General features: G+C 38.3%; 1 protein-coding gene across 1 annotated transcript; it reads right to left on the minus strand.

The window, feature by feature from the left end:
- Positions 1–14,792: 14,792 nt before the first annotated feature.
- ttc34 (tetratricopeptide repeat domain 34) lies at positions 14,793–23,166 on the minus strand. The gene is made up of 8 exons (XM_026920375.3): positions 22,946–23,166; positions 19,201–20,998; positions 18,385–18,607; positions 18,104–18,296; positions 17,590–17,756; positions 17,035–17,308; positions 16,699–16,913; positions 14,793–16,374 (listed from the first exon to the last, which is right to left on the minus strand). Exons 2-8 carry the CDS (start codon positions 20,949–20,951, stop codon positions 15,838–15,840), a joined length of 3,360 nt encoding a protein of 1,119 aa, XP_026776176.3. The 5' UTR covers positions 20,952–20,998; positions 22,946–23,166; the 3' UTR covers positions 14,793–15,837.
- Positions 23,167–23,179: the final 13 nt, after the last annotated feature.

A 23,179-nucleotide genomic window follows, 5' to 3' on the forward strand; every position in this document is an offset into this window, starting at 1 on the left:
AGACATATTCACCAAAACAAAGTTTATATATGTTTTTTTTTTTTTAATTTACTTTGTAACCTTGCCTTGGTTTTCTGCAAAGATCATGTTAAATAAGGAGCCAGTTTAATAAGCATGGCTGTAAAAATGACCAGTTAATTGCTAGCTTTGTAGCTAAGTATGCTTTGTTGCATCAGACTGTTGGTTATGTGCCATAGCAAAACAGAGATAAGCTTAAAACATTCCCTCTGTAAACAGTCGAAATACAAATGCTTAAATTATCTGTGATGCAGCTGAAACTGTGGTTAGCTAAAAAAAAAAAACTCACAGAATTAATCATCCATATAGTCAGTGATTCTTTCAGGACTGATGCAAGAGTGGACATTTATCAGATGAGTCAAAAGTGACTATGAATGCCATCACTGATATTTAGCTCAGGTGGTACAGAGACTGATGTAGTTGATGCTTAAGAACATAGTGATTATTTGTCTTCCATTGTAAATTAAGATAAGGTTGCAAGTTCAGGTAGGTAGACAATGCTATTGCTTGCTAGAGTCTGTGGTCCCAGGATAATATTAAATCAGGTTAAAATGATTCCAACTGAGATAATATAGAAATCACAGAGTAATTGAGGACAGTTTGTCTAGTTTATAATGTAAATATACTTTATTTTAATAATCTATAAAGGTAATTTGCCCTTTTTTATAAAATAAAATGAAGGATATTATCATTAAACATGAAATCATTGCTCAACGGGCCTTCTGAATAGCCTTTTATTTTGTATAGGCTGGTATAAAGGTCATAAAGTATTCATTATCATACATTAAATTACATGAAACAATTAAAACAATTAATGGCAGTTTCCTTTTATTTAAGACAGTGTGTTGGTGTCTTTCAGTGAAGTCTGAATGCAATCTTTAAATGTTTGAAATGTAGGGGACCAGACTTTAAAATGCTTTGACTTTACTTGTGATTGAGATATGTGAAAAAGATAAAACATATTTCAGTTTAAAAATGAACATGTCTTCATAATGTCTTATAGTAAAAAGAAAATGATCCATGTTGAAAATACATATATGCATGCAATGACCTTTCTACATATATGGGCTCATATACATGCCTACAATCCCAATCCCATATGATGCTAAATGGACGTCCATTCAGAGGTGATTTTCTCATATGTACTCAGTGACTTGCCTTCTGGCTTACTTACTGACTTACTTAAATCACTGACAGATGTGTCCTCTGGGAAGAGTAAACACTGCTAATTAAAAAGATGATCTGCTGCTCCTCACTATTCAACTGCAGAACAGTTTATCAAACAGCCTGCGGCGAATACAATATTCTCAACCCACAACACAACCCTGTTAAGGAATGTGAGAATCAGGAATGCACATAAACCATCACATCATTCTCACAGCTCAGAATAACGTTTGATCTAACTAATTGTCTGTCGACAATAATATCCAGTATATAAATTACTTTCACTATTGTACACTTGCTAACAACATGAACCCTCCAAGCTGCTACATGCAGTATATCACTGGGCTACAGTGAAGCACACAGCCCAGACCACATTATACATGTTTGATACTAGTGTAATAAGTAATATTCATGAAAGTAAACTCTTTATGAAGAAGTGTATGTTTTTGACATCTGAACCTATGCTTGTCTCTACAGACCCAGAGGCAAAAGGAAAGGAATTTACAAATTACTGCTATGCTTTTTTTCCCCCACTCATCCTCATCAAAACAGTCATTTGTCTTTCGTTGTGTTTACATGGTGAAGGAACATCAGCCTAGAAAAGTCATGGAGTTGATGGTCTCTCATTAAGTTGTGCCATATTGTGTGCCAGTAAATATTGTGCATGATTTGTGTGCCATATTGTGTGCCATAAATATTGTGCATGTTTTTAAACAGTGCTTAACTGAACTCATTTTAGGTAGACTTACGTAAGTGACTAAAAATAAAATTTGGGCTCTTAAGCATTCAAATATTTTTTAAATATAATGAAAACATAAACATACAAATATATATGAATAATATTCAAACAGTGACATGAGGGCTCTGACAGCCATAATGGAAATACTTTAAACCTAATGTTTTTCATGATGGGTGGGAGAAAAAAAAAGTAGCATGGTAGCAGAGCTTATTGTGCTTCTTCGCTGAGTTGGTTTATTGATGGATTCTGGCTGATATTTAAGTGTGGATCTTCTGTATGGATATGAGCTCCTACACATTTCAACAATGGGGAATCAGTCAAGTGAGAAAAAAATGCTTCAACGGATCTGCTGCACAGAAATCACTTCATTTTACAGTGAAGTCAGTTTGTGTTTTTTGTAGTAAAAGCACACAAGCATGATCAGCTTTCATAAAAGTGTAGAAAATGCTGGTATGATTCCCAGGCTGGAACGTATGACCTTCTCTACAGCATATTAACAAGGAGCAGCATTCACTTCAGCTCAAATATGATATTAATAGCCTCCTTTTATTTTATACGTTTTTATTTTCATTTTCCAAATACTTCCTGACCCGACTGTATCTATATATATATATATATATATATATATATAGATACAGTCGGGTCAGGAAGTATTTGGAAAATGACAAATACACAATGGATTTGAAATAAAACAATCAAGATGTGATAGAAGTGTAGACTTTCAGCTTTATTTTAAGAGGTTCCACAAGCAAGAACCTCTTTATTTTAAGAGGTTCGCATTTACCATTTAGGAATTACAGCCATTTTCAACAAAGTACCTCCATTTTCAGGGGCTCATAGGTATTTGGACAAAGTGGCATAATTGTAAATATAACCATAATTTTAATACTTGGATGAAAATCCTTTGCAGTCAATGACTGCTTGAGGTCTGGAGCCCATGTTCTCAAAACTCAAATTCTGAGTTTCCTCCCTGGAGATGCTTTGCCAGGCCTTCACTGCAGCCATCTTCAGTTGCTGCTTGTTTGTGGGTCTTTCTGCCTTCAGTCTTGTCTTCAGTAAGTGAAAAGCATGCTCTATTGGGTTGAGATCAGGCGACTTCTGTCAGCAGTCACATCATCCTTTGCCTTCAAAAAGTCTTGAGTTGCTTTCACCATATGTTTAGGGTCATTATTCACCTGCACTGTGAAGCGGCATCCTCAGTTTTGTAGCATTTGGCTGAATGTGAGCAGAGAGTATAGCTCTATACACCTCAGAATTCATCTTGCTACTTCTGTCAGCTGGCACATCATCAATAAACACCAGTGAGCCCGTTCCATTGGCAGCCATACATGCCCATGCCATAACACTGCCTCCACCATGTTAGACACATGATGTGTTATACTTTGGATCATGAGCTGTACCTTTCTTTCACCATACTTTTCTCTTCCCATCATTCTGGTACAAGTTAATCTTGGTTTCATCAGTCCAAAGAATCTTATTCCAGAACACGGGTGGCTTTTTTTTTTTTTAGATGTTTTCTGGCAAAGTCTAATCTGGCTTTCCTGTTCTTGAATGTTACCAGTGGTTTGCACCTTGTTGTAAACCCTTTGTATTTACATTCATGAAGGCATCTCTTGACTGTAGATTTTGACAATGATACGCTTACCTTCTCCAGAGTATTCTTGACTGTTGATGTTGTGAAGGGGTTTTGCTTCACCAAGGAATGGATTCTGCGATCCACCACTTTAGTTGTCTTCCGTGGTCTTCAAGGCCTTTTGATGTTGTTGAGCTCACCAATGTTTTCTTTCTCTTTAAGAATGTACCCAACTGTTGATTTGGCCACACTTAAGGTTTTTGCTATCTCTCTTATAGATTTATGTTGTTTTTTTATCCTAATGATGGCCTCCTTCACTTGCATTGAGATCTCCTTGAACTTCATATTGGTTGCTCCAGTCAAACAGCTGCCAAATACCAACTCCAGACCTCCAGACCTGATATCAACTCCAGACCTTTTATCTGCTTCATTTGTCTTGAAGTAACGAGGGAATGGACCGCACCTGGTCAATTAACTTCTTGTCAGTCAATTGTCCAAATACCTTTGAGCCCCTGAAAATGGAAGTACTTTGCTTAAAATGGCTGTAATTCCTAAATGGTAAATGCCATATTTTTGTGGAACCTCTTAAAAATAAAGCTGAAAGTCTACACTTCGATCACATCTTGATTGTTTTATTTAAAATCCATTGTGGTGGTGTAAAAAGGCAAAATCACAAAAACTCCATCATTGTCCAAATACCTGACTGTATATATAAAGATTCAGTGCTTATTGGTAACAGTAAAGGGTAAAATATATTGGTAAATGATTAGCCTACAATTTCTAGATGCTTTAACATGTATATACATTTAAGTTTAACTTTAGAGGCTCTTATTCAAATACACTGCAGCAAAAGTGCTAAAAAAGTACACATAATTTGTGATTGAACACATAACCGAAAATAGCTTATCTTTGGCAGACTGAGTGCAAGTAAAAGTTGGGGTAAATAATTAGTGCATAAACAATCCAGTAGATATAAAGCTATTAGAAATAAATATTCATCTTAAGGCCGACATGAGAAACAAACATTTTTCCCATGTTGCTCATTTATTACACATTGCCTGCATTTGAGCAGCCAAAATCCCTGTAGCTGAACAACTGCTGCAGCTGTTGTGTCTGTTAGAGTCTGGTTTGGCTTTTTTTTTTTTTTTTTTTTTTTTTAGTGCACTTACATTTGTTGTAATTCATTCAAGAATTATTAAGCTTAGAGAAAATAAAGTTTAATGCACTGTAACTGTAAGCCCATCATCCAACCAAAAGAAATCAGCCATAAAACATAAGCATACCTAATCTGGGACAAAAGTAGCAACCAAATTTAGCAAGATATGGAAAAAGTAGTACCTCGATCTTTTCTTTTGTCATAACACACGCACACACTATGACAAATACACATTTACACATTTGCACACTCAGGCTCACAACCAGACATTTTTGTAGGGATTAGATAAGGGTAATGGGATTAAGGAAACAAAGTGTAACATTTTGTCTGTCTACAGGACCATAAATCATATTCAGCATGCCACAAGTAACTGAGCAGGGTCACTGACTGCATTTAATATCCTCCAGTTCATTCACCTACTGTTCAATCATGACTAACCTTCAGAGGAATCTCAACATACTCGCCACACTGTGACCTGCAATGCTTTGAGACTTTTTGGCTCATATCGTCAGTAAACATGAAAAAATGTGGTGCCAATTACCTTCAGAACAAGCCTTTCATGAGGGGAGATTACTAATAAATAACCTCTTTCAAATTCTAAAAATAAATATAAAATCTATTTTTAGATATACACTGGGGTCCAAAAGTCTGAGACCACTAGTGAAAATGCTTCTATTTTGCATTCTTTTCTAATTTAATACAACAATTTTCAACAAGTTATATTATTGACAACTTGAGTGAAAAGTAGAATCCTTAAAATATTTATATGAATTTCTTAGTATTTGATATGCTTTTTTGCTTTAATGACAGTGTGCACTCAAGCTGGCATGGACTCCTCAAGTTTGTGCAAAACCTTATGATACATTTTAGATCAAATCCATCAGAGTGTCATCTGAACACATGCTTCAGTAGAAGAGATTAGGCATGAGGAAAATCTGAACTTTTGTACAAAGCAGGTAACATGCTCAATATCACACATTTGCTTACATTTAAAATAGAGACCTACAAATAGTGCAGAATCTTGAATATTAAATATTCAAGATATTGAACATTTACTTTATTTGTTTTAAATATTTCAAAATTGTAAAAGCTTCTGTTTATTTTTAATTTTAAATAATTTTTTAAAAATCCCAGATTTTCAGCATGGTCTCAGCCCCACTGTACTTTTAGCCAGTGATGGCTGGTGATGATATTAGTTGGGAGGGTTAAAATTTAATATCTATCATAGCTTAATAACAAAATTATTAGGTTTGAGTAATGCATTATATCACATGGTCTCACCAATGGCATAATAAAAATGATGTGGAGCAAACTATTACATACACTCTTAAAGGCAGATAGGCAGCTGCATTCATACATTTTTAAAGCATTTCAAGTCCATAATGTCCTACTATGTACATTTCCTGTTTCCTGAATATCAAACATGATAAACACAGGTGCCCTAAGCAACATCTTACTCAGGAGCCCCCAGCCACATCAATCAAATTATTTTATATGCAAGAATGAACATAATTAACATTTCATTATTTTGGATGAGGGAAAACATTTTAGTATACAATAAAATAAAGCTGAACAAGACCTATATCAGCAAGGAATTAAATCTCTAAATAAAATAAATAAGTAAAACTTTAAATACAATATGTATTGAAAATTCAGGTAAATAAAAATAGCCCTCACAAATAAATTGTTAATCACCTAAAGTTAATCAACTTAATACATATAAATAATAAATAAAATTATATAGCTAATAAATACAATAATAAAAACTAGATTACAATGCTCTTTAAATTTCTGCTTCCTTGACTATTTTGAAGTCCACAAAAATAGTTACCTAATTTAGTAACATAAACTGCAGTTACTGTTCTTCACACCACAAGAGGGCCCTCTGTGACTGCCTAATACATAACCTTTCAGCCCAGGGGTGTCCAATCTTATCCACAAAGGGCTGGTGTGCGTGCAGGTTTTCATCCCAATCAAGCAGGAGCCACACCTGATTCCACCTGTTTAATCAGCTGATCTTGGCTTTCCATAGACTCAGGTGTGGCATCTGTTTGGTTAGAATGAAAATCACACACACCCACACCGACCCTTTCCAGATAAGATCTGACACCCCTGTTTCAGCCAAATGATAGTTTTTTGTATATCTATTTAAAACTCATGGAGCCCCCTAGTGGTCTGGGGCCCTAAGTGACTGAGTCTACCGCTTATAACAAGAAACTGCCCTGGTTAAATATAAAAGCTGTAAACCATTCATTCATACCCACAAACGCTAAACTCATGGATCTATCATCCTTTTGTGTAATTTGTAGTATCATTGAACATGTGCTTTGTCTAATTTTAGCTTCTCCTCCAAATGCATTTTGGGGAAAAAGCATATCCACTCTTTTCGTTTTCGCTACACATTACGACAATATTTCAGATTTCTCAATCACTGCTGATGACATGTGAAGGTTTTATCAGCCCAAATCGAAATCAAATCTAGGGGGTCTTTCACTCTGTGTATCTGTGACATGACTTTCTGTCTGGGCTAGAATGAATTCAGCCCCAGCCTCACTTCTTCCCAGCCCTAGCCAAGCTATATATTTTTTTTATTTGCCATGCAAGGCAAAGCAGTATCATGCAGTGGCACTGTCTATTGTACAGCAATACAATGTGGCATATATGACACTGAAAAGTTGTTAGAGGTGACAAGCAAGTGTTAAATTCTCTCTATTTCAGCTAACTTAGCCATGGATAAAACTTTACAGAGTGCTGCTTTTTTATTATCTCTACTGCTAGCCACTTCACAAGCAAATACATTTTAATAAGCATTGGCAAAAAGAAGAAAGAGCTTTGTGCAGTGATTCATCCTAGAATGTACTCTAATCATATTCATGAGAGGAAAGTAGACAGCTGAATAGAACCAGAGACACAACCACAACATCTGAGAGACTACAAGTGCTTATAATGCATGGTAACAAACATCATCTGCTGCCACACGTGCCAAACTAACAGATCTGCTAAAATGTTGATTATGTTTTGCTCATATTTATGTTCTACTGGCTGTATATTCAGTTGCGCATTCTCAATCTTTGAAGAATCTCCTTAATTTTTCATACTTTTGTAACAGCCATGGCAGGATGTGACTGCAGATATTTGGCTCTGAGGCCTGTCTGTTCTGCCAACGCTCTGTAATACAGACCTTTATTGTTGTCCAGCCTGAACTCACTGCTGTCTAGGTGGCTGATAATATTGTGTGTGTAAAGATTAAATCAAAGCATTCCTTATTGGCTAATGATGCACATCTAAGGAGTGTTCTGTCCCTTATTTTTGTTACGTAGAGATAGAACAAGATCATTTCATGCATGCATTGAGTAAAATATCAAGAAATATGCTTAATAATCTTTTTAACTTATCATAATAAGAAATAAGTGAAAGTGAAGTGAAGTGGCCAAGTATGGTGACCCATACTAGGAATTTGTGCTCTGCATTTAACCCATCCAAGTGCACACACACAGTAGTGAACACACACACACACACACACACACACCGTGAACACACACCCGGAGCAGTGGGCAGCCTTTTTTTGCTGCAGCACCCGGGGAGCAGTTGGGGGTTCGGTGCCTTGCTCAAGGGTCTCACCTCAGTCGTGGTATTGAGGGTGGGAGAGAGCGCTGGTCATTCACTCCCCCCACCCACAATCCCTGCTGGACCTGAGACTCAAACTCACAACCTTCAGGTTCGCCTTCGGGTTGCAAGTTCGACTCTCTATCCATTAGGCCACGACTGCTCCTGATAATAAATATTAGATAAATTCCCTAGGGGCATGGTGGCTTAGTGGTTAGCACTGTAGCACTGTTGCCTCACACCATGAAAAGTAGTTTCTATTCATGATAAATTTAAATTATATGTTTACGATATAAAAGATTAACATAAAAACATAACTGCTCTCTCTCTCTCTCTCTCTCTCTCTCTCTCTCTATATATATATATATATATATATATATATATATATATATATATATATATATATATATATATATTTCCACATTGGCAGGTAATTAAATTTCAAAATGTAATGATGAACAAAAAAAGACATATAATATACATTATAATATAATATATATAGTAGCTGTATAATAAAATGTCTTCCAACAGATTCATTCAATTGTTAATTGCATTTATTCATACAAATGCTATCATTGGTCTCTCTGATAATATAACCAAATATAAACACACATTCATCTAAATGCCAGTGGTATTATTTCAGCGTATATACACTATAAAAAGGCCAAGAGCCAAAGCACTTAAAGTAAATCCCAAACCAGCAATCTAAGTAAAATATAAAAACACACATTTCACATCAGAGCTGAACATAACTCATTTTTAACAGCTTCAAAAGCAGTGTTTTTGAGACCATATAGCTGTCCAGAAAGTCCTGACAAACCTTCAGAGATCTGAGATCAGAAGAGTATCACATCATAAAGCAGCCTGGCTCTGTACCAACAGCCCACTCCCACACTCACATAATGCTTTGACTCACAGGGCAATTTAGAATAGCTGATGACTACAACTGCATATTTTTGGAGAGTATGAGGAAACCAGAGAACCCAGAGGAAACCCACACAAACACAGGTAGAAAATGCAAAATCTGACACAGACAGTAACTAGAGTTCATCGGGACTCTGGAGCTGTGAGGTGGCAATTCTACCCACTGTATCCGTGGTGATAGTTCAACACTAAAAAATAAGAGACAAGTCATGCTCATTTATTTGTTAAATGCTAAACTGTAGTTTTAAGAAAAAGGGCCCTAACATTGTTCAAATAAATTAGAACATTTGGAGGCCAATCTTTAACCATGAAATCTAAGGTTTCACGAATGGAGGTGAATAGTGCAAAATAATGCATTACTTTTTTTGTAAATATTGTGCAGCTTTAAGTGTGCAGGACTTACATCTAACCTCAAAGCTCTTTTGTTGTCTGCCATCCCTTATTCCCCTGCAAAGAGACCAAAAGGAAGAGTTAAGCACATGTATGCACATCAAAGCCTTCTCAACACACTTAAAAATACATGCATTACTTTGTGTGAAGGACTTCATATAGCCATAAGAAAGCAACACTGATACTATTAGATTCTATTAATTCACTAACAGAGCATTCAGCACAAACTGGCACATTCTATTATTTAACTAACGATGATTATGACCTAGTGTTTGGATAGTGGAGACAGAAACGTTGCAATAAGTTAGGTTAATATGGTTCTTTGACGTAGTGAGGTCCACAGTATAAAGTGAACTGGAGAAATCTTAAAATCAATGGTAGTAATGAGATGGAAACCATCTGTAAGTGTCAAAAACTAAGCAAACTGGTCCATTAGCTCAGACAATTTTCTGTTCTATTAATGTAACCTTAATATGGTATATAGCTACGTCTAAAATTTAATAATAAGGCAATCTGGAAAAGACTAAATTGCTTTCAAAACAGTAGTGACTTATTTTTTTACCATTTTGTTCCATTCATACTTGATTGATGTAGTAGACGGATTTAAGATCATAAAACGGTTAATAAAATCTCATTACCAAGTGTTTACAGTTTAAACTATAGGTTCATATTCTAGTCTGAAGCATTCCAAGATCACAAGATACGTGACATGGGAGCAATCAAATAGCTTAGATGACTGATGCATTTGATCAAGGGTCCTGGCAGACTGGATTCTGGCACAGTTTGTCTTTTTCCTTCTTAAAAACACCCAATTCATCTCACCAGTTAATTGCCAGGTTTACTAGGTTTATGGGAGCAAGGAAATCACCAAACTGTGGTAAAGTCTTTGATATAGTTTATAGCTGTAGTTTAGATATGGGACTCCTGGAATAGTGAATGTGTACAGTACATTTAGCACAGCCTATTTAGTCACATATATCCTGAATTCTGATGCAGGAAATGTCATGTTAACCATCCACCTAACCATCACTCACAAACCAAATAAACAGATTTATGAATACTTTGCCCTTTCTCACAAACCTAAATTTGTAGACACAATTCTCCCCTTTAAAATTCTAAGCTTACATTTAATTTTGCATCTTCATCAAATTGCCTTCTTTAGGGCTTGTCATTAACAATCTAAGATTCCATTAGTCCCTCTCATTAACAGTCTTCATCAGTGACAGAGGAGCATTTCCCAAAAGCATACTTCCCCTTTCCAGTCTTAACATTAAAAATGTGCTTTCTCAAAATTTATTTTACAATGCATAGTTTTACTTTTGCAAAATTCACCAGGGGCCTACTATCATATGTCTTATGCAAGAAAGAAACACATTTGTTAACAAAAGTTCACCTCTTTGAGCTATAGCAGAGCTCAGAAAAAAAAAAAGCCTGAGTTTCTTCATGGAGAGCTGTCACTATGGTGATGAGCACAAACACCAAACTACAATTCAGCACACAAGGTGAAAGTGCACACCTTAAAGGAAATACTTGAATTTCTGTGTCCTGAAAACTGGGTCTAGGAAAGATTAACAGAACCCCCTCTACTCAAATCGCCATTACAACATACATCACTATGCTGCAGATGCAAGACACAAATAGTATGAGTGTGTTATATCAACCTTAATTATCGCCTCTCAGGTCAGTGGACTCTTATGGCTGATTTGACGGGGGCTCCTATATCTAAATGTGAGTTTGTCCTTCATATTGTTTATTTTATTTATTTTAAATACTACAGTTCAAAAAATAAATTGAGACTAAATACATATAAGATTTTCTCTAGTTGTCTATTATAGTACTTCATTCAATGCAAGTACAGTGACTTGCCTTTAGTAATTACCCCCTTTTCCACATTTTGTAGTGTGACAGCCTAGAACTGGAATGGATTTAATCTGGGTTATATATGTCATGAACCACAAAATAACCCATAACATTGAAGTAGGGGGGAAATGTAGGAGTGAAACAGTAAATGTGTACAGGTTACATACATTACGTACAGGTGATATTGCCACCTCACAGCTTCGGCATCCCAGGTTTGATCCTCAGCTCAGGTTACTGTCTGTGTGAAGTTTCGCATGTTCTCCCGGTGTCTGTGTCCAGGTTTCTGAGGGTTGATAGCATCACCCTGTTGCTGTGAAATCCCTAAATTATTTCTTGAGAAACCATCAGAAGTCACATAGTTAGTTGAATGGAGTTCACCTGCATTCAATTAAAGTCTCACCATATAAATTCACACATTCCTAGAAGGCCCCAGAGTTTGTTAGAGAACATACCTAAACAAACAGCATCCTAAAGACCAAAGCCCTATCAAAACAAGTCTGAGACAAAATTCTGGAAAATTCCAAGTAAAATCAGGGCTTAGTTATGGAAAAAAAAAAAAAAATCAAAAACTTTGAGCATTCTGTAGAGCGCAGTTGAATTCCAGGGACTGGGAAACTGGTCAGAGTTGGAGGGCACAATGGATAGAACCAAATACAGGGCAATCCTAGAAGAAAACCTGCTCCAGTCTGCAAGAGACCTGAGATTGCAGTGGAGGTTCACCTTCCAGCAGGACAATAACCCTAAGTATACTTCCAAAGCTACAATGAAGTAGTTGAAAACCAAGAATCTGAATGTGTTAGAATGGCCCTGACGGCAATCTTATTAGCATCTGTGGCAAGATCAGAAAATGGTCTTACCAGTGGTCTCTATCCAATCTGACTGAGCTTGAGCAATTTTGCCAATAAGAATAGGCAGAATATCAAGATCTAGATGTGCAAAGCTGATAGAGACATGTCAAGTAGTAGAGCCTTTCCATACTTTTGAAAGTTGGGCATATCTATACTACAATTACATGCTCATTATCACATGGTCTGTTAAATTTGTCACCAAATTATGTGAATTTGTTTTCCTAATTAATTACACAACAGCAACAACAAAAAAAACACACTGTTCTGACCCTCTAAACATGATGATTATAAATACTAATGGGGTCTGATTTAGATTTATCAAATGGTATTTTACTTCTGAGAAAAAGTTATGGGAATAACGGTATCATTAACTACAAGAAATATTGTTCTGCTATTGTACAAATATTGTAAACATGGCACATGAGAATACAGGGTGATTTTAAAAGATTGTCAAAGGGAAGGTTGAATCTGACATTAAGGCATGAGGCATAATACAGTAGTGTATTATTATAAATATTACTGTAAAAAAAATCATTGTGATTAAATTTTATGCAGGCCCACCTCTAGGTTATCAAACAGTCAATGGTTCTGAACAATTTAATGGCAAAGTAGGAATGTAGTATGATCCCAAAGGTGTATCATAAAGTGATGGTGCATCAAAAAATACCTAATTTTCCGAATGAAGCCTGCCAGTAAGACATGGTTAGCTTGAGGTTTCCTTGTAGGTTCTAATTTAGTACATAAAAGCTTAATACAGTTAATAAGGGAAGCCACTACCAGCAACTGTGCTATTGTGGAAACTGCATGTGTAAACTATCAAGATGACACGTGTCTCCAACCTACAGAGTTTTTTAGTAACTCCAAAATTGACTTGCTTGTGTATGACACACTTTTATCTATGAGGGTGAGTCAAAAGAAGATCTTTTTTTGCATTGTTTATTGCAAATAGACGTCATAAAAGTGTCGGTCTTTTTCTACATAATCTCACTCTTTTGTTAATGCGAGTGTTCCTGTGCTTCATGAGTGTCCAGATACCTCTAGGGAAAAAAATTCAATTCAGTTTAATATTTGATTTTCATTTGTCTCACCCTCATATTACAAATGACAAAAGCACAAAAAACAGCAGTAGCTGCCATTTTAAAGCCAAATTTTAGAAGCCAAATACATTATGGATGATTGACTACATTTAAGAGGAAACTGTGTGCTTTATATTTTTTCCTGAAAGGATGAACAGGAAGTTTGATGATGAGATTTTGTGTAATACACATAGAGGATGTGTTGGCTTAAATCCAGCTCATCTGTCTACACACACAGGTCAAGCAGCACCCTCTAGTGTGAGTGGGAGTTAAACATAGCCAAAATATCAACTTTTGATACAAGCTAAACAAGCTTTTAGACCACATTCCTATTAATATAAAATGTATATAATCAAAACTGGTGCATATATAACTGAATAAAGTAAGTATACTATTAAAAAATGCAAATATGTGAGGACATCATTGACAGGGTAACGTAGGCTCATCTGTGGGATCACAGTGATGGTCTAGCCTTCTTCAACCAGGATACAGGTAAAAGTTGATGTTTTGAAGAAGTCATGCAGCTGAAAGCAAAATGAATAAGAGCAAGCAACATATTCCACAGTGTAAACACATTTGTTAAACACAGGGTTACGTTCTTATTCCTATGGATAATATTTTTCTCAATTCAGTCTCACTGTGAATCGGTGTTCACTCTCGCTCTCAGATTAGAATCTGTGTGTTGTTTATAGTGAATCATCAAATGAATGCACTCTCACCAGCTGTACCACAAGAAGATACACACATTTCTGTACCTCTGACATCGTGTGAGCAGAAAAAGGGACTTTTGGTCTTTATAAGATGTACCTGGGTATTTTTGGAATGGTGTTTTGTGTGTGTGTGTGTGACTTAGCCAACTTGATTATGGGAGAAGGACTAAAGACATTAACAATGAGTTACATTATTCTGCATTTAAAGATTAAGACAGTCTGTACAGTTTTGACTGTTTTGTGTAAGTGTGTGAAATGTATCGTATGGTGTTGTATCCTGCTTTTGGTAGCAACACTGCTGAGGAATCAGCAAATTTACAGATGGAAAATATATTAAATGCCTGTTAGTACAAACTGAGAGAAACCACCTACTTGCTGTTAATGAGGTAGTGGAGCTTGCATTGAAACTACAATAAACTGCCATATTTTCCATGTGCTGAATGGCAGTCAGTGTGACAAAAGCCATTTGGATGGAACTCCTTACGCTCTTTGTAGGCTCTTTGCTCTTCTTTCACTACTCACCTGACCTTCTAAGATACAGAACAATGTTAATAGTGAGGCTGTATGTACAGGCTTAAATAAAACTCGAACATTACTAGTATTCATTACTAGTATTTACCTTAACAGTATTTAGTAGACAGCAGATGCCCTTATCCAGAAGGACCTAAAGAAATGCTTTGTAGTCTCTATTAACAAAAAGCACATCCACATGCTAATTTAGTTTATGGTTTAGGGTCTATAAATACCACCAAGCAAAAACTCTGCTAGGGGGAAGTAAGTACAGCAAGTAATGAAAACACAGTCAAGGGATTTTTTTATTATTAAATAAGAGTTAATTTAAGGGCTTGGTGAAGAGGCAGTAGGTCTTCAGTCTTCCTGACTCAGCCAGTGACTCATCTGTTCAGACAGAGAGGGAAAGTTCATTCCACCACCTGGGTGACAGGACCGAAAGTCTTGATGCATGTCTTCCGTTTACCCTGAGGGATAACAGGTCCAGTGGAGTCATGCTAGAGGTTTTAAGCTAGTGTGGTGCAGAACAGGGTGTGATAAGTACAAGATTTCTATCTACTGTCACAGTATAAACTGCACCAATCCAGTTTATCTAGATTAAACAGGCTTCCGCAACTTTGCGAGTGAAAAAATTTCAAGAAATATGTGAGCCCTGAACAATAAATGAAAGAGCACGCATAGAGAGAATGAGCATTAAACCTACAGCCACCAACATACCTAAACAATAATTGCTAATTAATTAATCCAGCTCTGTGCTCCATTGGAAACCAACTCCAACATATTTCCAGAAGCCATTTTTATTTTCATTCTGTTACATTCATATCCGTTGTTCAGGTGTCCCATAAAAATTTCTGTTTCCAATTTTTGAAACCCCACAAATAATTTTCAAGTCAAATCATTTAACCCAAAACTGACTGAACCTAAAGGATGATTTTATATATAGTGACATGAGCTAAAAGTAAAGAACAATATGAAACAGATTTTGGTTCAACATATTTCTGAATAGAAAGCTACAATTACATTAACACATTACACTGGAATCCCTTTTTCATGTAAACATTAATGGGCACAAGATAGATTAGAGCTCTGTTATTATGTGCTAACATTCATGTATGATTAACAATTTATTCACACAAAACAGCATAAAAACAAGTGATCAAAAGGAAAAAAGAATAGAAAAATGTTTGTGACTTAGAAACCCATATAACTTGTACCTGAACATTTCTGTTACCTAATCATAAACCCAATGTATTTAGATTTTTTTTAGTGTACGATACATGTTCCAGAGACTTCTCGTTTAATTCTGGCTTTGAGACGGCGCAGCTCAGCATGGCTGCTGTCTACCCTCAGGCCACTCTCTGTGAGGCGCCAGGCCTTGTCCAACTGCTGCTCTCCATAATTCTGCAGTGCAAAGCGTAGAAAGAGCTCAGCAAGGCGATGCCTTCCTGGTCCAGCCTCCACACACAGTAGTGCCTGCTCTGTGTGTAGCTCCAAAGCCTGACAAAAGTCATTTAGAGCCACCTCGTCCCGGGAGCATGACAGGAGACTCCGGCCCCGTCTGCACAGATCCTCCGCCTTAACTTTGGCCTCCTCACTGCTGTCCTGGCTGTGGGAAAGGATGACCCTATCCAGATCTGACACTGCCTTTTCATTGAGACCCAGCTGTGCTAGGCATGCTGCCCGCTGACGCAGGTGCTGGAGCTTTGTACCATCTAGCGCTTGCACAGCCACAGTCAGCAGAGCCACTGCACGCTCCCACTGGCCACTCTCTGAGACTCTGCTCGCCTCCTGCGACGCTGCCTGACAAGTGGAAACACAGGAGTATGCGTAACTTGACCATCATGATAACATGCCCTGTTCATGGAATAGATGTGAGCTTTTGATGTTATCGCTAAACAGGTTTATTATACAGTTTAATAAATGCGTTAGACCTGGGAAAACACCAGTCTTTACTGGACTTAGTTGGGCACCCCTGAAATAGGATATAAAGGCTTTAAACAGAGAATACACTAAAGATTTCTGATATACGTACGAAAGTGGCTGCATGCCTCATATAAAGCAAGATATTGTATAATTCTTATGTAGTGTTTGTTTGTTATATTAGATTATAGATTATTATATTACCTGTGACAGGCGTGTCTTTTGCTGGGGCTGAATGAGAGTCAGGAGGAAGTCTAGCACTGAGGGATCTTTCTCAGACACCACACTCAAACACTTCACTGCTGATCTGTAGTTCTTTTTCCAGCTCTCCACCACTCCCCACCTGGCCTGGGCTGCTGCGTCACGAGGCTCCTGACCAAAGACCTGCAGGAGGTGCGTACCTGCTGCCTTCAAGTCCCCTGAGACATTAGCAAATACACAGACAAAAGCTTTGAGCCAGCTTTGAACTTTGTCTGAACTCTGAACATACACAGATGTTGCTTTATGGAAAAGGTGTTATAAGTAAGCTGCAAACTTCACCTCGGGCAAGCAGGCTATCTATGTAGAGGAGGTGCCACCTTGGATCTCTGTAGTCAGTTTTCATCAGCACTCCACTAATCAGAAAGGCTTCTTTAAGACAATCCTGCTGGCAGGGTATTGAGTTTGTAGATAGAATGGTGGAAAGTCTGGCACGACAGTGCTGTTGTAGCCATTCGCAGATTAGCTTCCGTGCCTTGTCTTTTAAGGACTGAATACTCAGAGTTACCTCTTCTGCATCAACCTGAAGAGCTGCCAGGATATCTTGTGTGGCTTCCTTGGAAGAATTCAAAAGAGAGTGCCAATTTAAATTCATTACAACAGAATCTTTTATTAGTGTTGCTATATATAGTGACTATACAAAAAGAATCATGATCTACCAGTATATGTAGAATTAAACATGAAAGCATGTTAAAGCGATTCTTACAGACAAGTACAGGGGGCAGCATTACCAATGGCAAATAATCCTGCTGCAGGTTTTTTCTTCATGATAAGAGCCACAATCATAAAGCACAAAACATAAATCAAGACAAACAGGGCTCAGTAATAACACCACACCTTCTGCTGGTTCAACATTAGATAAGTGAACCCTCTCCCACACAGAGCTTGCACATGATTTCTGTGCTCCTTAAGGATAGCAGTGAAGTCAAAAATGGCAGTCTTCCTTTGGCCCAGTAAAATGTAACATCTAGCTCTCTCCAATAAGGAGTCCGTTGCTTCACCACCTAAAAGATCAGGGTAGTCAATATGAAACCATCTCTGGGTTTAAGCATTAAGTCTGCTAAAAGACTGACATGTTTACAATGGAAAATTCATGAACTAAAGTGGATTCAGTTGCCTGGGTTTCATTTCAGAAGAGTTTCTTTCTACTGAAGCAATGTTATAGGAACTGCTTTACGTCAGACAGATTTTCTATCAGTAGAGTCACTTCCTCTATATACCACAGAACAGTATTCCCCAGTAAGCAAATAACTTCTTCCACTGACATGGTCAAAACAGAAAAGTACTGTATATGCACTGCTGCTAGAAGCTTATTTTTACCTTGATTATTGTACACTCATTTCATACTTACCTGAAGCCATAATGGCAATAGAGAGATAGGCCACAGCCTCCCTGATGGCACTTTCCTCTTGCTGGCTATGCAGAATGCGTTTTGACGCATTGTGACAGTGTTTCTCTAGGAGTGCTCTGTCCTTTAGAGCTGCCACAGAGAGCAGAGAGCTTAAGCAGCTAGTGTCCCCACAATGGATAAGCTTCTTCAGTAACTGTAAGTCCACAGAGACAATCGTTACATGCTTTTCAAGGCAATTTTTTAAAGGCAATCAAACCTATCATAAAGGATCAAGGGGGCACCTGGTTGGCATCATACAGGAAGCCCCGGTGCAGCTGGAGCAGAGCGAGTCGGGCAAGGACAGGTGAGCGGGAAGATGTGCGCTCCATGCAGAGGAGAATACGATATGCCTCCTCAACACGGTTCAGCTGGTACAGGGCATCTGCCGCAAGGATCTGGGGCGAGTCTTCATCCTGCTGCAACTCCATCAAGAGAACGGCAAGCGCATGTACACCTACTGCCATTCTGAATGCAATAATATAAATATACAGATAAAATACCACTCAAAAGTAAACGTAATGATTATAACTGTAAATGGTACATACAAATTATGTCTACGTATATATTTTAAAAAAAATCTATATTTAGTAGCATATGACACATGTGGTGAAGTCATTAAGTTTACTGACAAGAAGTGTCATGGAGGCCACTAATATTCTAAAATATACCATAGTTTTGCCATGCATTTAACAATTTGTTCATGTATTTCATATTTTCTATGTATTTCATAGTTTTAAGATATTCACTACTATTTTAACATGCACAAGTTAATTAAAAAATAAGTGAATAAAAATAAGGAGTCTGTCACAATACTATTTTACACAATCACGTCATAATTCTGTGTGTACAATTGAACATTTTTAAGCAAACAATTTTTTTGTTTGATTACCCTTTCTATCTACGTATGTGCATGCGTTAAAAAATTTTTTAATTAAAATTAAATTAAAACTATCATGTTGGTTAATGACAATGATCTGATTTTATTAAGGTTTACTATATATACTGTGCATATACATATATTAGGAATCGGTTTCTCGGAATCGGTTGCGTAACTGTACCCTTCTTTGTTGATAGTGTAGCCCTCTGCTGTCATCATGGACTGATGGTCTTTCATCTGTTTGGCAGCTGGCAGCTGGTTGTTGATTTGATGCTCCTTGACTGCATTAGCACCTGAAATATTTCTCTGCCCTGCAAACTCTTCCAGCATTTCCCTTCCTTGCTCAAGCAACACAGTGCACAGCAGGCCACGGTAGTTCCACGGCACCAGGCACCTGATGGTCAGTGCCGTGTCCTGATGCTGGAGTCGACTCGCTGTTATGTAGTCCAGTGCAGTGAGGTAATGTGAGCCAGCCATCATGCGCAACAGGCCCCTCCCGCACAGAGCACGCACACAACTCGGAGGATGAGGAGCACTATGCTCAATCACAGCCTGGAAATCCTCCAGAGCTCCTTGGTGGTCCTCAGAGAGGAGCCGGGAAAAGCCACGCAGTACCTGTATTGTGTTCTGGTAGTTCAAAGGGGTGGCTGCGGCAAGCTGGCTGCTGATGGACAGTGCTTCTTTGAACTCTCCATGCAAGAGCAGACAGTCTGCAAGTCGGACCCGCAGCTCCCGAGCGCCTCCGTCAGGCTCCAGATGGCACAGAGCTCGAAGCTGGGCAATGACAGGGTCTAGTAGCTCCACCCCTGCGCAGGAACGCAGGTCAGATCTCTGGAGAACTGTCTCCTTAAAGTTAGACAGGCCTCTCTCAGCCTGATGCCGCAATTCAAAACGCACCACTGCTGCAATGCCATTTTCAGAGAACATCGTCTGGAACTGGTGTCTGGCCGTCGCAGGGTGGACAGCAAAACCTTCAGCAAGGTCTCGGCAAGCTTCACTCACTCGTCCACTTGCTGAAAAACAGGCAGCTGCTCTGGCCACGAGTAAACTAGCTCTCCTCTCTGGTGTCGCTCCCATTACAGCCAGATCCAGGTTTGATTTTGTATCTGTCTGGATTTCTGCCAGTTGCAGAGCCAGGGACAAAGCCTCAGCACTTTCATCAAATATGCCCAAGGAAAACAACACAGCTCCCTGAAGTTCTCTCACTAGTGTGTTCTCAGGTGAAATAGCAACTAAAAAGTCAACTGATTCAGAGAGGGGGAGATCTTCAGTCTTTTTTTCATAATTGAGACTGTCTTCCAATTTGCACTCAGCATGAAGAATGGGGAATTTTGGGGACATTTGCTCAAAGAAAGCTTTGACTATTCGAGGCAAATGCTCCGCATGCCGACCTTTGACCAGTCTCACTGTCTCTGATCTATTTGCAAGGAAAGCCTGCAGATACAGCAGAGGGCCTTTGGGGTTATGGGGATCTGAAATCAAGCAGGCAAGAGCTCTAGTTAACTCCACAATTACCCGTGTAGGACCCTCTGGACGAGGCGTCCTTTTTTCCTCCAGAAGAGATGAACATCGGGCGAAGATCTCATCAGAGCCATGGGCAGCCCCTAGCAGGACTGACTCCATTTTAAAAACTGAGGCAGAAACATTATTGGGACACAAGGTTGACAGGAATACTGCGCCCAGTCCTTTGCTAATTCCCTCCATAGGCTTCTGTGTCATTTCATGTCCATCAAGCCAAGCTTCCAGACTTGAAATAATCTGTTCTACACAGGCCCTGTCCAAGCTGCGCATATGGGCCATAGTGGATCCTGCATTGCACCCAAATGCTTGTGTATACAGAGCTGCAGCTCTCTTAACATCTCCAGCTGTGTAGATTTTGTCTGCCTGTCTGCACAGCTCCACTGCTCCCAAACCCAGATGGAGGGCATCCATCTTTCTTCTGTAATGCCCTCTGTTTTAATATTCACATGACATTTTCTCTGTCAAAAAAAAACTTTTAAATTATTCATGTTTGCTTTATTTGTGCACTTACACTCTGGAGGACCCCTTAAAGGTTCTGTGTCAAAACCTACAACAGTACTTCCCTATCAGGACAGGTTTCAAGTAGAACCCTTTTTGGAACCAGTTAACCTTTAAAGAACCCTTGAAGAATTATTTTTTCTAAGAACTCCGTATTATTTCATTTAAATAAAATTATTCTTTCTATTAATTAATGACATCATATACACTGAGTAGCCACTTTATAAGGTACACCTACCATTTAATGAATGTAGCCCAGTTGACAGTAATGTGGTAATGGAATGTTAGTAAGTGTAGTTATGAGTTTATCGGGTGGCGCAGTGTTGCTGAGGTTTTAACACATCTGTCACTGCTGGGTTGAGAATAGTCCACCAACCAAGAATATCAAGCCAACATGAGTGCCATAGTGCTGTGATCAGAGAGTGAGCACTGATAAAGACCTGGAGGATCACTGATTCATCTTCAGTAACTGGAAACCTATCCCAGGAACACTGGTGATGAGGCAGGAATAAACACTGGATGGTACACCAGTCCATCACCAGGGCCTTGAATTGTGAATAGAAACAGACTGGAGACAGTCAGTAAATACAGAGGACGAAAGTTCATCTATATAGTAGGTGTATCTAATAAAATAGCCAGTGAATGTAAAAGCTAAAACCTGATACTTCTTCCTCTTTGAGCTTCTGCACTGACTCACTCATGCATACCCTAAAGACTGCACTTCCCCAAATCTGTTTATGCCAAAGACTCACCCTTTGTTCAGTGGATAATTTCATCTGGATACTGTAGATTTGTACCTAAGAACTGCTGAATCATAAAGAATATGATGCTCATACTGAACATTCTTTCAACACACTTAGTACTGTTTGATTACATAGTATACTGTTGTAGAAGACTAACAATTTATAATCCTACTATCTGATGTCAGCCACAAGAGGATGGGTTCTCTTTTGAGTCTGGTCCCTTCTGAGGGCTCAAGGACTAGTGAAGTAGTCTTAAGATTGATTGTCTGTATTGACTTGGACTTGTTTCAGACTTATTGGCATTAGTACTTGGACATATCTTGGTCTTGGTCAATGGTCTTGATGAATACAGTCTTGGTCTCAACCAGGAGTGCACACAGTTTGACAAATAGTTGTTCTTTCTTCTCGGAAATAGCCTAACCATTGGCGCAATGCACAAACGAAGCCACTTAGTAGAAGTAAAAGCCTGGCTTTGAAAATAATGTACTGGTTTTTTGCTCTTCTCGCTCTTGACTTGCACTTGAACCCCTTACGACTTGGTCTTGACTCTGTCTCAGCTAGTCCTGGTCTTGGCAGTGGCAGGCTTGACTACAGCCCTACCTCTAAAGGTTTCTACCTCGTGTCGTCTCAGTGAGTTTTTCTTTGCCACTGTCTCCTCTGGCTTGTTCGTTAGGGATCTACATCAACATCCGGATCTCTGTAAAGCTGCTTTGTGACAATTTCTATTGTTAAAAGTTTTATACAAAATAAAATTGAACTGATGAAATTAAAATGATTGAAGGTGTAATTTTCTCTCCTTTATAAAAGTGTTATTCACAGAGAAAGATCACTGAAATAACTGGAATTACCAAACGGCTTTCTATTCCACATGTAGTGCATTAGTTACACAGAGTGTAGTCTCATCCTTGTTGTAGTGCACACACACAGGGCACAGAGGGCAATTTGGGATTCAGCCATTAATTTGGGATTCAGCTATTTGTTAGTCAGGCTGTTAAAAAAAAAAACACCTCTTTAACATACTCTGAAACACAATATGCGGTTCCCATGGTTGAAACCTGATAGGAATCCAAAACAAAGTTAAAACTTTGTGAGCCACCGCAAATACAACAGAGGCAAATGTGCTAGGTTTCTGACAGATGAATATCTCTCTAGTCTGATGCTCACCTGTCCACAGGAGCTTCCATTCAGTTAGAAAATGGGGCAACTTTACTCAGCTGCCCAGTCTGTCCTGGTGACTAGAACAAGCATAACACGGTCTTAAGATTGCTGGAAGCCACTTAATATACTTAAATGCTAGTTTGTGTTTACGCTTACTAAACTGCACGTTTTTATTTTAAGTCTAGTGACTTTAGCTCTGAATTTAGCTACTTACAAATATCCACACGCTCGTGCGTCTCC

This window comes from Pangasianodon hypophthalmus, chromosome 16 (assembly GCF_027358585.1).
Source record: "Pangasianodon hypophthalmus isolate fPanHyp1 chromosome 16, fPanHyp1.pri, whole genome shotgun sequence".
Classification (NCBI taxonomy): Eukaryota; Metazoa; Chordata; class Actinopteri; order Siluriformes; family Pangasiidae; genus Pangasianodon; species Pangasianodon hypophthalmus.

Bases quoted from the DNA above. Each gene is read 5' to 3' on its own strand.
- ttc34 (XM_026920375.3), bottom strand. From the start codon at position 20,951: ATGGATGCCCTCCATCTGGGTTTGGGAGCAGTGGAGCTGTGCAGACAG. The intron at 17,757-18,103 runs GTAAGTATGAAA...CTGATCTTTTAG, and splicing joins TATTGCCATTATGGCTTCAG to GTGGTGAAGCAACGGACTCC. The intron at 16,914-17,034 runs GTGAAGTTTGCA...CTAATGTCTCAG, and splicing joins AGATAGCCTGCTTGCCCGAG to GGGACTTGAAGGCAGCAGGT.